We start from the raw sequence: 16,964 nt of genomic DNA, 5'->3' as shown, positions 1-16,964 counted from the left end.
GTTCGGTAAAACAAACAAAATTCAATGAATCGGGCATAAATCTGAAAATGTTCATACAGAAATGAAGGCCTGGTACTATAGCACATATGCAATGTAAAAAATACATGTTCATCCGCGCACACGATTGTATATGTGGTTTACGAGAATTAGTTATGTGTGTGTTCATACGCTTTATTACTTTTAAGTTATATATAACCTAATTATATCCATATGGCTCCAGATCATTTCAATGAATATATGCTGGAATCACTTCAACGCATTATTTTCCTCTCCTTCATGCGTGCGCTTGTTTTCATGATGATTTTTATGGTTCTTTTGTGCGTCTGTGGTACTCGGAATGACTGACTGCTTTGAAATGACTCCTGGCACAGTGACCTGTGCTCTCAGTCATGCCTGTAATTTGGACCAAAAGGGCCCTCTGCTATCCTATTTTCTTTCCAACAAAGAAATGTCGAGCGGACGACAGACGAAAACATATTAAGGGCGTAACCAGAGCATTTTAGACAGGAGGGATAAACCAATTTTCCTGTCAAGTTTGTTTCAAAAGTGAGAGAGGGGGGTGGAGGGACTAGACCTGCGCCCGGGCTTATCAGCCAACTGGCTCGACTCTGCCCCGTGTCATTATGGGCTTCCAGATGGAGATAATGTCGAACATTGTGCAGTGCATACCATTTGCCTGCTCTAAAGCGCCTTTTGACTGAGGGAGATAGTATCTAGATAAACTGATAATACTTCTGTTACACACACTCACTCTCTCTTTTTTCCGCTGGGTAAGCTGAGTGCCCGTGTTTCCTGGACCTGTGTGAAATGATACGCCATGTAAGGTTCATATCACAAAGCACGGAAGCTGAAGATAATTTAGTCTGAATGGATGGCTTGCTTTTAAAATTCCTAATGTCTCGGTGTATCTGATGAACGTCTTCTCTTCTCTCCGTTTTTATGTTTAAATGTGGGATGTGCGAAACTCTGCATATCAAAGATAATGATAATCGCAGGTTGCCGAATCTTTCCCCTGAATAATTTGGCTGGTTTTACAGCATGTTCACCTGTTGCATTTGCGTCTTTGAATGTTTCTGTATAGTACTATGTGTTTAGAACAGCTGAACAGAGCGCAAAGGAATGCAACAGAACACAGGGATGTCAAGACGCCTTTATTTAAAGCAAATCTATTTTAAGTTGATCACATTGTGACCATCCCTTAGTCATTTACATTGTTATAGCTAGCCTTCTCAGTTCTGTTTTTGTCTAACGTATTCAGTACAGAATGCATTAAAAATGATTCCTAAATGACCGTAATAAAAGTTTACTTGTAATTTCAATGTGTGAAATCCTGTTGAATATCACTTGATTGTTACGGCAGGTTGTGTATATGTACATCTTCCCATGCTGTTATCCGCTGTGTGAATGACAGATTCATATATATGTATGGTAAGGAATCTGAAGAAGGAAAAGAAAGCGGCTGTCAGCGTGCTGTGTTTGGGGAGGAGGGAGATTAGAGGACCTGTCATAGGCTGCATCGAGCGGTCTCACGCAGATAAATCTCCGCAGAAAAAAGTATTGTGCTTCCTGAAAACAGAGAGGTGGAAGATTATCTGAAGCATTCAGAGCTTTGTTCGGGTATACAGAATGTTCACTTGCATGCCAGTTACTGTTATACACGGTTATTAATAAGACAAATGTAGATTAGGATAAAATACTAAATGTTCCATTGTTTTGAAGTCACTTTAGATAAATTATCTGTTTTATTTACATCTATACATGTTAAGTGAGAGCTAGATCAATGTTGCGAGCCAGATTCAAACTTGCATAGTCTCCATGAGCACCAAGGCTCAATATGTCAGAGCAAATGTTCACTACAGGGGTGAAATGTCGTACATCTAAATATTAAGCTAATACGGGGACATGACCTTCTTTGTGCCTATGGTGGTTGCATCCCTCTATGTCCCAGCATGTACAGGCCACGGCTCCAACATACAAAGTAAAGCGTTCAAATGGACCACTTTATATCCTTCACATTTCTGAAACAAAAAGTGTTGATATTCCACTACAACACAGACACATACGCTGTCCCTTTAATTCCTCTCAAGCAGATCTTTGTGAATGGCCTGCACTTAGCAGATTGCAGACAGGAACAGCGTATGGAACCCGAGGAGCCTTATCGCTCTGAAATTCGGTTTGCGAAAAGAACAGAAGAAAGCAGATCGCTCTCCATCTCTTTTGTCTCCCAAAAACTCTCTCCCCTCCTTCTCGCTGGCATTGTTGATCTGGTGTTTTACATGGCGCTAATACCATCCTGGAGGGCCTCCCAGATGAGCTGGTCAATGTTCCCTTCTGACTGGCGAAGTTTTAAGTGTCACTACCTCTCTTTGAGTGTCTCTCACTCCCTCTCAAAGGCCCTGGTTGAAAGGAGCACAGAGAATACAAGAGAGAAGATTACAGACAAGGGCCGGTCAGAGCTACCCTATTTAACACATTATATCCAGTCCCCTCGGGTTACACTTATGCCTGGCAATATTTTAAAAGAGAGCGAGAGGGATAAAGAGAATGAGAGATTGCTTCCGTAAAAGCCGCGGAGACTATAACAGAGCACCGATCTCCTGTGATTGCAATCTAGCGCAGAGTTCCTGTAAAATTAAACCATGCGTTTTGAGTGGGAAAGAATGTGGGGACGAGAAGGAAAGCGAGGGGTGGGATAGAGGGGAAAGGCAAAATCTGACTCTGGTTACTTTGATGCGGAGGATCAATAAAGAAAAAAGGAAAAAATATGACAAAACGAAAGCAGAAAGGGCTTATGGTCTATAGGTGGAATTTTACAGGCGCAGACAGCAATTACTGGCATGCATAGCATAACTTCGAGATATTAATGTTTGATCTCCTATTCCACTTTTCTGGCAAGCTTCACCAAGTGCTTTTCCATACCCCACTGCCACTTCAAATTAGTTTCTTGGCAGCTCTACGACATGTTCTCGCTGCTTTCCTTCCATTTCTTTCCTTCTCTCTGCCGCTCTGCTTTCTGTAGTCTGTAGTCTGTCAGCGTTTCATTTGAATTAAAAATAATCTGCACTGAGAGATCCGGACGTTGATTGTGGAGCGGAGAGCAGTAATCACAGGCTTGGGGTTTCGCTCAAATCTGATGATAGGCATTTAGGAAAGCGAGCTCTGATTTTGGGGACGCGGGCCGCTTCGTTGCGCCCGGTCCAAAACCCGACATGCTCCATATATGCAATCATAATGTAATCATATCCATTTAATCAAATATAGAACAAAAATATACTATGCGGCTTTGCCATAAACGTAGAACAGAAATATATTATGAAATAAATGTAAACCTCTCTTTCAAAGGGAAGAATTTGAGAATATGGTGCATAGGCCTGTGTGAATTTTAGATCAAACGGAGAGCGTGCAATGCTTGTCTATGGGTACAGTTTTGCAACTGATGACAATTTATTCACCCTCTTGTCATTTCAAACCTGTTTGACTTTCTTTCTCCAGAACACAAAAGGAGATATTTGGAAGAATGTTAGTAACCACACAACGGACCATTCACTTTTATCTTATGGAATAGACAATGCAAGACAATGTTTACCACCGTTGTCCGGTTTCCAATATTCTTCAAAAAATATATTGTGTTCTTGTGTTCGGTTTAAAATGACAATAGGGTGAGTAGGATTTACATTTTTATGTGAATTATCCTTTTAAAGTTCTTTGGCATTACTAGTTATTCATTGTGTAAGTGTCATCGGCACTCTGTAAGGTTAATAACCAAGGACGTTTCCTTGAGACCCAGAGGGGGTTTAATAGTGACCCTGCTGACCACATCATCTTGAGAAGTACTCAACCTGTTCTCCATGTCCTGTAGTCAGGTCCGATTGGGTCTTAGAGGCCTAATGAGTCTCTCCTGCTTCTTAGGGGTGAACCTAGATAACCTTAGGCTTGTTGTGACACAGCAAATTAGCAGAGGTCAAAAATGTGAGAGGAAGTATTTTAAAAGGCCACACCCTCTTCAAATTGTCCTTTTCCCAGAGGTGCCATCGCATTTTGCGCCTTGTGTTAAGATCCTATTCATTTTCTCAGGTATTGCTTACTGGGACTGCTAACTGCATCTATATGAAGCTAAGAACAGAGACAACTATTTTCAGATGTATAACTGTTGAAAATACAGCAAACTATTTTATTATAAACGTTGTTTAAATACTTACATAACTCTTTTTGAGAACGAACTCAAAAATAATAAAACAAATACATAATCTACGCTGTTCAATGTAAAATCTATCATTGTTTGGTGGTTGGGAAATGAAAGGAGTGAGAGCCATTGAGAAGAAAAGATGTGCATGCAGCAATAGGCTAATTCCGTCTCTTATTCGGTCGAGGGCAGTGAAGTTCAGAGGTCACTGCAATGGGAGTCACTTGTTAATCCATTGACCTGCAGCGCACAGGGTTAATACTGGTTTGCTAAACCACGAAACCCCAAATCACTCAGATTAAGGAGATTTTCTTGGAATGTCCGGCATTATCTGAAGATTGCTTGGTTGTTTGGGTTTGCGTGTTCATGGGCCGAGGTTAGTGGAATTAGATCCTCTGGCTTTTCATCAGACCCTGGGGGAAGGAGGTTAATATTACACCATGCTTTGGAAACACAATTAGGACCAGTCTTGGCGTATAATCACAGCAGACGTGGTTGATCAGTTTAGTCTGCGTTAATTCTCGTTCCCAGCGTTGAATGTCCTCCGCGCAAATTCAGCGGTTCTCACCGGTTCTCATTTTCTATATGACACATCTACACTACACTTCCTAAACTGCGATACTAAGGAAATGTTTACAAAACGAAGTCGAGCTCTTTGCCAAACCAATTATTCAGTGTCTCGCACCACGCTGAAAGCTGCTGTTCAGGAAGTCTTCGAGGCTCTAGATCAGCAGGAATTATTCTAACCCCGGCACTGACGGTGGAGAGGTGAAGCCGTTCTGGCATGAAGGTTGCAGCGGAGGGAAATAGAGGTGTGTGCTGCTTATGAAAAGAGGCTCTGTCTTATTCGCCTCCACAGTAGATGTACCCTACTGGGAAATTCATTAAGTGCTGACATCATTTTACTGAAAGACTGAAAGAATATCGTTCTATTCCTGTTCCCTCCTCCCCATCTCCTGGTCCCTCCATCTCCTGCACACGTTTCGGACTCTGCTGCCAATAGATTTCACACAAACACTGCCATACACACGCACACACTCATGCGCAGAGCTGGACCGGGGAAACACACCGAGCGGTGTGTGTGTGTAAAAGAGAGAGAGAAGCAGGGGGTAGGAGCTGAATGAAGTCAGGTTTGAATCAGGATGTGGGAGGACCCGGTCGCGAGGGGAGATCGCTAGAGACGAGCAGTTAGGTGAATGAGAGTTTGTACGCGCTGCGGAGCGCGCGGAAACAGGCAGCACTCGCGCCACAGTGCACGGGAACCAGCGACGAGACACAGCCGTGAACCAGAGAATAAATCGAGGAAGCGACGTTTTCAGCGTGTTTTTACTCCACCCATTCTGACCATAGGAGGAAAATACTGTACGCTTTGTTGGATTTCTGGCTCCGCACGAGCGCCTATAGCGCGGAAGGTTTGTCACCGAGCGCGCTTCTGACACAAAAGCGCACAAACGGGAGCGTCCCTTAAGCGACGTCTGGCGAGGATTTCACACGCCGCACACATCATTCGTCGCGTACGAAGGGCATTTTGAAGGATTTCTTCACTTCTCTGCGCTCGAGACGCGTGGCTGCCTTTGTCCGACAGCCTCTCTCGCTTTGAGCTTCTGGTGGATGTTTTCATGGGAAAGGCTTTTTATGTTGCACGGCTGTCATCCGTTCAAACGGGAATGAGAGGAATTCGGCCGTTTGTGGATTACATTGTTTGACAAGGTCCGGGTCCGTGTTTACCGAACCACCAAAGTGATTGCTTGACTTATTTTCCTCGGTGCCAATCTCGTCACATCGAAAGGTACCCGCACGTTTTATCTCCAACACAGGACTTTTTCACGGTCGATAAGGACCACTATGGCGTTCGACGGTTTAGGTGGATTTCTCGATTGTCTTATTTCATGTCATTGAATTAATGAATGGTTGAATGGTTGTGGAAAATTGTAGTTGAAATCTCTGCAGTGAATGTTGCCAGATGCTTGGGGTTTGAATAAAGCGGTCGTTTTCGTTTGTGGACATCTCTTGACGTCATTGATAATAAGAAAATAACGACGCTTATATAGGATTTGCACCTGTGATTTAATGCAATAGAATATTATATTCATACATTTTATTTCCCCCTTGATTTATTATTGAAATGTTTATTTGTATGTGTACTTTAAGATAACCGACTGCGTTTTATCCAAAATAATGAAACGTTTGAGAGGGATGTCTTTACATTGTCGGTTTAATTTTTAACTCTGAATATGGGGACATTGTTGCTAAACATGTCCACAAGCCTAAGTAAGAGAATATTCTCATGCATATCCCATCATAATGTCCCATTGCAAATATACCTCTTATCGTCACCGTGTTTGTTAACCATTGCGCAATTATTATCTTTACGTGAATTTACCTATAAAAGCTCGTGTTTTGTTTTCCTCCATCCGTCAGGTTAGAGTCTAATAATAGACTCTAATGCTTCTGTCTTTGTTGCTGTTTAGCCGATTGAATTAGCCGATGCCCCTTTGACACCGCATTGTCACTTAAATAGGCTTTCATTACCTAAATGCTGTGTAAATTGCAACGTTGGATGTTTGCACAATAACGTTGCTATGTGAAATGCGTTCGTCCCGGCTTCAAGTGCAGCGCGTCATTTTTACGCATGGAGCCACATTGCCATCCAGTGGCGGTTATGAGAAGTAAAGGCATTTCACTTCTCTCATTAGTACTGCACTACCTTTGATGATGAAGCCCACCTGCTTAGTTTTGAAGCAGATGTACTGACTCTTTCTTTCCTACTTTCTCTCTTAGGGCTCAGATGCCAGCTCAGAGAAACTCTTCAGCACAGCTGCAGTTAAAGGTACGGTGGACTTTCCTCATTCTGAGCACGCTCTTTGTGAATTTGTGTGTCATGTAAATCTTCACTGATTGCTCCTAAGGAAGCATACAGACATTTCAAATGTGTACCTTTAATATTGTATCTGAAAACATGTATATTGATGTGATTTATGGTGATAGTTGCGGTAACCCCTGTCTATAACCTGCGTAATTCATGTATCAATAACTGAATTGGTATATTTATTATGATATGTCCCTTTACAAACATGTCAAGAACTGTGAAGCTTTACATTATTCCACAAAGCCTTCTTTAACAGAGTGGCTGTCAGATTACGCTTGATGTGTCTTGCTTGCAGACTGTGTGGAGAATAATGCGCTTTCTTGAGACTGACTACAGTTCTATTGACAGGCGCAGTTTGTTGTATCTGTGCTGCGTATGTGCAGGCAGAAATCCATCTGAGCCACTCTGTTAAACACATCCCAATATGCTGCTGAGTGATGAATGAGAAAATCCATTTCAGGCGCACAGCATGTGTAAACGCCACACACTGGGTCCCATGTGCAGCGGCGTCTGGCTTCTGTTATGGAAATTGATTAGTTGTGAAATGCTAAATAAAGGTGGCGGATCTGCGGCACAGACCGCGACGATGATAGTGGAAGAAGCAATTCTACCCCGCTGGTTTGATACTCCGCGTGTGCGATATTGTTTGTCGGCTCTATTTTAAAAGCACACTTTGTGCTTATGCAGCGCGCAGTTGCGATACGCATGCCGCCTGCTCTTTGTGTGCGTGTTGATGTTCTGCCGTGCATTTGTGTGCAGTCCCAAGATCAATCGAGTCAAACGATCCGGGAGTCGGTTTAGGCTTTTAAAACCATGGTGTCTTTAGACAGCAGGAGCCCATCAGCACACCGCTAATTTGCTCTTAAAGCCTTTGGAATTTGAGCTCCCCCATTTTACAAACCTCGAGCAGGCCAACATAATGGAGCCCAGCCTTGTGAATCCACATTCCTCTGTAATGGTGCGTTACTAGGATAGAGAGTGTTATGGGGGGGCGACTGAGGCTGGAAGGAGATCTGACCCCAGGGAGGAGGTGAGAGAGAGGGACTGATTGATGCCGACAAGCCCCTTGTTCCTCCTTGCTTTACTCCCTCAAGACCCCAAACACATTTCCCACATTCTGCTCTTTGAAGGCCTTCAGGGGTTTGATTTGTGGGGTTCAGTGGGGCGCTGAATGGCGACCCCTTTTCGGAGAGGCTTCCCTCCTGGAAACGCCTCGCCATGGCCATTACGACCCTTCTGAAAGGATTAAAACTCCCTTTGTGCACCCTAAACCAACACAGGCCCGCCTCCTCCGCTTCTGAAAAGCTGGCGCTTGGGAAACAGTACACAAATATGCTTTCTCTCCTCGCTGACTGCCAGGCCACTTCGTCTCCCTGCAGGCTCTATTTCCATTTAAATGTGGGGTTTTTTCTCCATCTCTCTCTTTCACATCCTCTTGTCCTCTTCTTGCCGTGCCATATGCAAATCTTTCCGTTGGCAGACGGGGATGGAGAAAAGAGTATAGTGCTCCAGAACACAGGTGCAGATGAACTTAGTCACTGCAGTATTTTTATTGGAGGGCTTTAAGTGAGATAAAAGACGACGTGTATGTGCGGGCGCTCTGTGTTACAGAGGATTACCGCTTTTCCAGACTCTTAACCCGTATAAACAAAAGAAGAAAGAAAACAGAACTGAAGGGCTGAGAGAAACGAGACGGGCAAAAGAAAAGATGTCAATATTTGCCTGGAGCCTAAAACGAGAGGTCTGCCGGGTTTGGTTTTTACACTCTGGCAGTGGGTGTTCGGGAAATGCTTCATGTTTGACCATGAAATGAGAAACGGTAACCTTTGAGGGGAATAGTGTATATCAACTCTATGTGAGATCTTAGATCAGTTATAAGGCTGAAGGTCTGTTTGATTTTAACACAGGGTTGTATTACATAGGTAGAAAGGGGCAGTAAAGAGACATATCTCTCAAAATTGTGGCATTTCTAACCAACTTTGAGAGTTTAAGTAGTGTTCGCTGTAGGACAGGGAATGTTTAAATGGAGGTAACAGGATTAGACTTGATTCTGTTTGCTCTCTTTTCGCCGTGGTTTATGAGTGACAACATGTTTCATCTTCACTAATTCCTAAAAGATTCATTTGCAAAGATGCTTCAAATCTCAGATGAAGTCCCCTTTCTCTCTCCTCCTTATGTTGTGTAATTGTTGCTTGTTTTCTTTATTTAATCCTTATTGCTCTCTCTCACACTTCTATTAGGCAGAATCATTAAATGTTCGACTTAATTACTGTCTCTCTCACATAGCCTGCAGGTGGCTGCCAACCAGCCTGTCTCAATTAGTGTATCCATCGCCCGCATCTTATGCTTCGAAGAAGCTCTTTACTCTATAACGGACGGTGTTTAAATGAGAACAGACCGGTGAAGGGCCTTCAAATGAACTTTCACCAATTTAATTTGTACTGAGATTTTTTCACAGGCTTTTTGTATCACGCATAGTTTGACTGCAATGTCATCCACATTTTTAATAAACCAATGCTTTCTGCAATTATATTGTAATCAGTGTTTTCTCTGTAAGCTGCAAACTCGAGCTTGGCAACATACTTTTGATGCCGCTCCTACGCAGACTAAAATAAAATCCTTCCAGAAGGCAAATGTGTAGGTGAAAAAGAAATGTGAAGGGAATAGCTAGTATGCTCAAGTCAGATTTTAATGAATGGGCAGCGTTTTAAATGAACTCGATCACCTCATCCACTCATTTTTACCTCATCATCAGGTGGATGCAACGTCTGCGCACTTCAAATAGACTTGCACATCGAGAACATCCAATCTCAATATGGAGAAAGACGGTCATCACAATATCCTTCTCAGATCTTTTCCCCATATCAATACGCTGTGGGTGTCCCGCAAGACCTGACCACAGCAGCACAACAGAGGCAGAGACCACTAAACAGATTACTGTCGATTTGTTTGGTTATAATTCCCAGTAATGGAGTTTATTTTCATTCATCATTCAACACCATTTATAATTCAGGAGGAAGCTGTTTTTATATGCAAGCGCTGTTTACTAACCCCAGTCACACAATGAGTGCTGTTGGGTGAGTTCACTCGTGTAATTTAACTTTTAGTAGGTAGTTCGTTGTAAGTGCAGATAATAGTAGAAACAGACCACTTCACTAGCTGACCAACCCTCTTGTAATAAAGTATACAGACTCAATCTCAATCTACTGCATGCGCAAGCGCGCCAGCCTGTAAATTTGCTCATGACCTGAGAGGACATGACATAGGTTGTGAGGCCTTTGTAAAAACAAAAGTGTTGGCAAATAGAAACGGGGAAGGATAGAGAGAATGAAAAAAGAAGGAGGGAGGTGAAGTTTGAGGCAGACGAGAAGTGTTAAGTGCTGGATGGATGTGGAGAGCACTTCAGATAGCAGAGCGCTCTGTAAGTCTCTCATAAACCTCTAAAGCTTATGGAGGAGAGTGCCTGGTGATAGTGGTGTTCTTGTTTTCACATGCTTGACTCAGGCACCTTTTTTGCATTGTCGATTTCGTGCATGATATAAAATTGGGTGTTCGTAGTAACGTCGGGTAAAATCACAACAACGTCTTTCGTGTCTTTTGTCTTGATACTTCCTATCTTTAGTCTGTAATCTCAAGCAGTCTCTCAGGCCGTGTGTATTTGATTCGTCTTGTTCTGCGTTGAGTAACCAGTTGGAATGAATGATTTATGAAGTTTCCAGTTTCCTTTATTTCCCCTTGAGGATCAATAAAATGCCTCTGTCTATCTGTCTGTCTATTTTTGGAGTGACTGATTATTTGTTCTTCGTCAGCTCAGCTAGCCTTTCCCTGCATCTCGACCCGGGATGGTTTAACATGTCTCTGTGGACTGTGTATCTCTTTTCCTCCTCGTTTGTACAGAGACGATCTGTAATTTATGTCTGTGTGTGTGTGTGTGTGTGTGTGTGATGAGAGATGGGCTGTAATTCACTGCACACAGTGTTTGTAGTCTGCGGCAATGTCTCATCCCCTGACACTCAAACACACAGAGGTTAACACACAGTGGGCAGCATCCTGATTTACTGCCTTAGGCCTGTAGACAACAGCGCTACCTACCCTCAAACCCTGCCCATTGATATGTGTGGTTGTCTTTACGTATGAGTAAAGTCATATAAGCATATGATTATTGTTTTTCCAGTAGGCTTTTTATTAGTGTCTTTCGGAGTGCTGGAAAAGGGAGATGGAGACGGCACGGACGAAGGGAACCAGTGATGAATTGGAAGTCAGACACTCATTTAACGCTATCCATCATCTCGGCCCGTCCCGCCTGTAGTCATAACACAACCACAACTGCACTCTTACACACTCTCAATCCGGCTCTGGCTCGCTCGTGCTCCCCAGAAGAGGTCATTCGGAGGTTGTTCCCAAACCCCAGAGGTTGAAGGACTAAAGTAAATCCATCCATCTTGGTAGACTGGAGGGAGGTGCTCAGAGAGAGGAAGAAAGAGAGGCCAGCGAGACTTTGTGTAAACACGACTATATCCGACATGCCACAATAAACGCAGGGAGTCTGGAAGCCATCAAGCTAAATGAAAGTCAAGCACAAACATTTGAATGGGCCGCACTCCAGAGATAAAAGTAGCGCCTACGGAGGGGCACAGGGCAACTGTTAGCAACAGTTTCGGACCACTTTATGCGTCTTCATTTTTTCAGCCTTTCATTTTAGTGCATGTGCAAGGCTAAGGATTTTTTTTAACTGCCGGGAAAACTTCTTGAATGAAAGAGATTATGCTTAAGTAGGGCTGTGCAATTAATCGAAAATTAATCTTAATCGTCAATTTTGGCCTTCATCAACTACCAAAACAAAATAATCGAGGTAAACGATGATTGTGCTGCATTGCATTTTGCAAGGATCCTCTCTTTTCTCGTAATATAAATCCACAGCGCAACCTTTTCTTTACAGTGTTTCAGCAGTGCTATTTCTTAAAATGTATTTATTACGTTTTTTTATTCTCTATGTTGTTTAAAGGTTAATGAGTAATCGTGTTAAATAATCTGGATCTCAATATTGGCCGAAATAATTGCGAATTATGATTTTTGTCATGCTTAAGTTTGCAAGCGCTAATTTGTCTACCGCAGCGTCCATACTGAGCTCAGCCACATTGGAGTGTTTACAAAGACAGGCTCTAATTTTCCTTGGTAAATTTGATAGAATAAAAAGGACCTTGAATTTTTTAAAAGGTATTTAATCACAGAGTAGGTTGGTGGAAACCGGTATGTGCTCAGTTATTTGTATAATTGGCTGTTGTTATTTTTTGGGCGTTTTTAACAAAGACAATTTTTGTTTTGAATTTGTTCACAGTGCCTAAAGCACATTAAAGAAGTTTACCGTGTTAAATTCAGCTTAAACGAGGAATTAAAATCCCTTTTGTTTGTTTAAACAAACCAAAAAGCTGTTGATACTCAGAGGTTAAGTTAAGGCACTTAAAGTGTACCCACATTAACCTGTAGACTTTAAGTCTCTGAGTGGATGGGGATGAGTCAAGTGAGACTGGATGAAACAGATTTCCCAGCCTCTGTCTGTATATGCTCTTTGTAGATCTTGGTACGTAACAACACAATGTGTACGTGTATGTGTGTGTGCTCTATCCAGCTTTGATGGTGGTCTTGTCGTCTGTGTGTAGTACGTTGGTTGACTGAATGAATGAGTGGCAGAAAGTAAAAACAGAAGTGAAAAGACTCCCTGCAGTCTCGACCCTGGCTCACACCTGCGATGACATCACCTCGCAGCTCTGCTTCCCTCTGTTTGGACAAGATGGAAATCGTAGCTCATTTTCTCTCCCTCCAGCTCCCTCTTTCTTCTTTTCCCAGGTCTGTCTATTCATTTTGTCCAATTATGCATATGGCAGTCTGACGCATCGGTGGTAACTGAGCGATTAGCAGGAAGAGATCAAGTTGAGATGTGTGTTTGTGTGCGTGCTTGAGCATGTTTGTTCAAAAACCTCAAAGACGCAGTAATTGGGTCTCTGGACAGCCAACAGTCTGCTGTAGAAAGACTGAAAGGTGAGTTAATAGAAAGGTTGTAGGGTAAATAAAGAGTCAGGCAGCACATTTTCCTGACCGCGTCAGATCGTTGCACGGCATGCCCTCGAGGTAAGGTCAACGGTTAGTTCGGTCAAAGGTCAAGCTTCTATTTTTGTTGCCATTTCCTTGTGATCTGACACCAATTGAACTGTCAGAAACTTACCATCACACACCCCTGTTTACATCTAAAACAAGAACCCTGTATTTGCACACCTGCACATGTGTGTTTTTGTACTGGAGGGTCATCATGCTTGGATGTGCATGTTTAGATAACTGAAATCTCCTCAATCTTTTTCTCTGTACTCCACTGAAATATTGATCAAGATGTCGGCCAGTGTGTTTAACTAATGCAGGATTAGATCTGAGGCTTAAGCTGTCAGCCACAGAGTTTGCTCTGCATAACCTTATTACATTGGGAATACATTTGGAATACATTTGCGTTTTCAAGGGTTCGGCTGCAATTAAAGAGGTGGTTTAATTGCCTGTGGGCTTTCTGTCATTGCAGACTATGAAATTTTTTTTTTATTCACTTTGACTTTAGTAGAGATTCTGATTTTGAAGAAATTCCCTTGTTGTTCTATAATCCAAGTCTCCCGTTAGCAGTTGGTTGCCATTTTGTGTGTTATCTCCAGTCAGATAGACACAACTGTGCATTGTCAGGACTAAAAGAGGAGTAGTACGCAGCTGTGTCGAGTCCAGAAGGAAAAGCAGTTCTCCAGCCGAGCTGATGGATGTTTTTCTATAGATGAGCACCAGACTGAAGTAGGGTCAGGCCAGGCTGAAACTGTGACCCTTAAAGAGCAAAAGAGATGCCTGTGGGACACCCACGGTGGTAGGCGAAGATTGAAGCTTTGACTGACCACCTTCTGGGTGGGATAACTACCTCTCTGCCACCCCTGTGGTCCCTCAGGGGGAGAGAGCTCCTCACTTAAATGATAAACACTGAATGCTCAGTTGAAAAAGGGGGGTACAAAAACAGGTTTAGAGGCACAGCTGGCGAACAGACATACTGTGTTTGAGCTTATATCTAGGAAAAGGAGGCAGTTAATTGCTCCCCAAAGACTCTTAAGTTTTTCCATTTTTATACACTTTTCTGACTCTCCCTCCATCTATTTGGTCTTCTGATGACAATCACTCAAATCTGTGCCGAGGTAAAATGCACACCTTTGGCCTTGCGGGCAGGATTAGAAACACTCTTTGCCTGTCTTTTTTTATTACCATCACATATGCTGAATTCCCGCTTGAAATGTTAGTAAAACCGTACAGAAGTATACAAGTTCCCCACCCAACCAATCATGATCATACAGAGCTTACGAAAATCTCAGAATGCATTGGATTCTAAGATGGCGGATCTGACTCAAAATTGTTATCAAGTTAATTCCGAAATATTTAATATTTGTGCTTTTTTATCCCTATGAGTGTATGGCACTGTCACTAGCTAAAAAACTTTTTTTTCCGACACATGGAAAATATTTCTGATAGACTTTGCAGTCATAATGCATATATTTTCAGCTTTTCTATAAATGTGGTGTCATAAACCTATGTAATACAATAAAACCAGCCTGCCAGAAGGCTTTGCTCATTTCAGGACAGATTGTGGTTGCTCCAGAGAATTCTTCACTGGAGGGAAAATCCAGTATGTGCTTTCATATAAATAAGCACTAATGAAGTGTGAAATGTTCCATTTTATCACCGTTGGTTCCATTAACAGAAGATTCCACACCCGAGCGGTGGGTTTCAAAAGCTTTATGAAGAGCTGTCCCATCCGCAGGATTGTCACCATCTGTTCTAGATTATGTTGCTTTGAGACGTCGCTGTTTGATTTTGGTTTTAAATGGCAGTCTGTATCACGCGCATCAAGTTTCATACAAACAGTGACATCCTAAACCAGACATTTCAGTTTGGAGTTCGGTGCTCGGGCTTAAGGGACATTGGAAAAGCAAACTACCCGCCCCGCTGAGGGCCGCTGCAGAGATTAGATGCCACACAAACATACACACACAAATGCATGGTATTCTGACAGGAGACTATGCTGCCCCTCAGCTTCAAATATGTGTGTCAATGTGTCTGTCTAAACCCAGGCGTTCTGTTTTTAAGAGAGAGAGTGAGCTACCCCGCACAGAGCCGGCTTTGTTTCAATGGTAACCCAACCCAAGGTCTCGCAGGTTCCGAGGGGGTACTTGGTCGCCATACAATTCTCCCACCCGCCCAAACTCTGTCATACTGAAGAGCGTGTTGAGAGACTCCTGAGGCAACTGGCTGTTTTGGCTTCTCTGAACACTTCAAATAAACGAATGAAGACATTTAGAACACACACGCGGAATACTTCACCTGCCTTGCGTCACTTATTTCAGGCCCAGTTTGCATCGATCGCCACTGCGACGGGTGATCCATTGACTTTGATCTGAAAGGAAGAGCTTGTCATAAAAGCAATAAAGGGAAAAATCAGTCTGACCATGAAAACGAGGGAGAATAAAGAGAAATTCTTAGCTTTGGATTCTAGATTTCTTTGGCAACAGGTTTAGCCAAAGGATTGGTTTACGGCCATGCCCTGGGAAGGCTGAGTTTCCAGGTGGCTTAGTCCTAACACCCCTTAGGCATACACACACCATGTGTGTCTCTAATCCCCGACTTACTGAAACATGAGCTTTGGGTAATGAGAGAGCTTTAACAACTCACACACATACACACAGACTTTGTGAGTTGGTAAGTGCCAGTTTTGGTGGGCTGTCGGAGGGCTTATGTTTCCAAAGATCTCATGAAGGGCAAATCTCTCTCCCCATGTGTCACACACAGCGTGTTGAAACTGTCAGTCATTTATAAATGTGTGCACAGACCCAAATTCTGGGGAAGACCTGTCTCGAAAACCTTTTGCACTTTTCACTGGTTTCTATGGCCTTTATATTTACAGATAGCCTTATAAATATTTTTTGAGGAGGTGTAAGCTCTGCATATAACCTTGTGCAGATATTTCCTTTTCCTTTTGGCCTTATGTTTTTTGTATCTACTCACCGGGTCAATTGTTCTTTAATATTGGACATTTGGCACTGCTCCTCTTCTGGGACACAGACCCAAATACCTTTAGTGGGAATATTCTCTTTACAAAACTTTGAATGTACAAATTTGCTGTTTTTCAGGAAATGGACAAAACACTGAACTTTGTAAGAGACATGCGGTGCCCATATAGATATTGGTCGATAGATAGACAGACAGATAGATAGATTTATAATATTTATTGGGCAATATAGTTTACAAATAAATCATACATGTGTGACATAGCAACTTTAAGAAATCAAGGGTGGAAAATGTAAGGTATGGTGAAATATAAAAATCACAAAATATGGACATACAAGGTTTTAAAAGGACTGCGGTAATATTGGGACACCCATCAAGATGTATATATTTATAGTTTACAAATAAATTGTTCTATGGTGTGACAAATTAAAGAAAAACTGTTAAAGGGATAGTTCATCCAAAAACGAAAATTCAGTCACCATTTAATCACCCTCAGGTTGTTCCAAAACTGTTCTTAGTTTTTTAAACACAAAGGAAGATATTTGGAAGAATGTCAGTAACCAAACAGATTTCATCCTCCATTGACTCCCATAGTATTTATTTTCCTTCCTTCCCTTTATTATTACATTGTTTTATATGATTAATATTAATCATATAAAATAGCATAAGAGAGATTTATCTTCATCGTTACGTTTCTAACTGGTTGCCATCACACAATAGGATAAATTTGCATATTAGTCTGTCAACTACATTTTACAGCAAAACTAGACCTGAATATAAAATAGAGATACGTCAGACTAAACGTTTGTATCTATCTAGAATTAGGAATAGGTGCTT

General features: G+C 42.3%; 1 protein-coding gene across 1 annotated transcript in view; it reads left to right on the top strand.

The window, feature by feature from the left end:
- auts2a (activator of transcription and developmental regulator AUTS2 a) overlaps positions 1-16,964 on the top strand; it is a 263,341-nt gene that overhangs the window by 227,430 nt on the left and 18,947 nt on the right. Inside the window, exon 6 of the mRNA XM_079448862.1 lies at positions 6,965-7,013. Within this exon, the coding sequence (XP_079304988.1) occupies positions 6,965-7,013 (49 nt within the window). The remainder of the gene's footprint in view (positions 1-6,964; positions 7,014-16,964) is intronic.

The sequence above is a fragment of the Barbatula barbatula genome (assembly GCF_947034865.1).
Source record: "Barbatula barbatula genome assembly, chromosome: 24".
Classification (NCBI taxonomy): Eukaryota; Metazoa; Chordata; class Actinopteri; order Cypriniformes; family Nemacheilidae; genus Barbatula; species Barbatula barbatula.
This window is presented reverse-complemented; position numbering and strand designations above follow the sequence as displayed.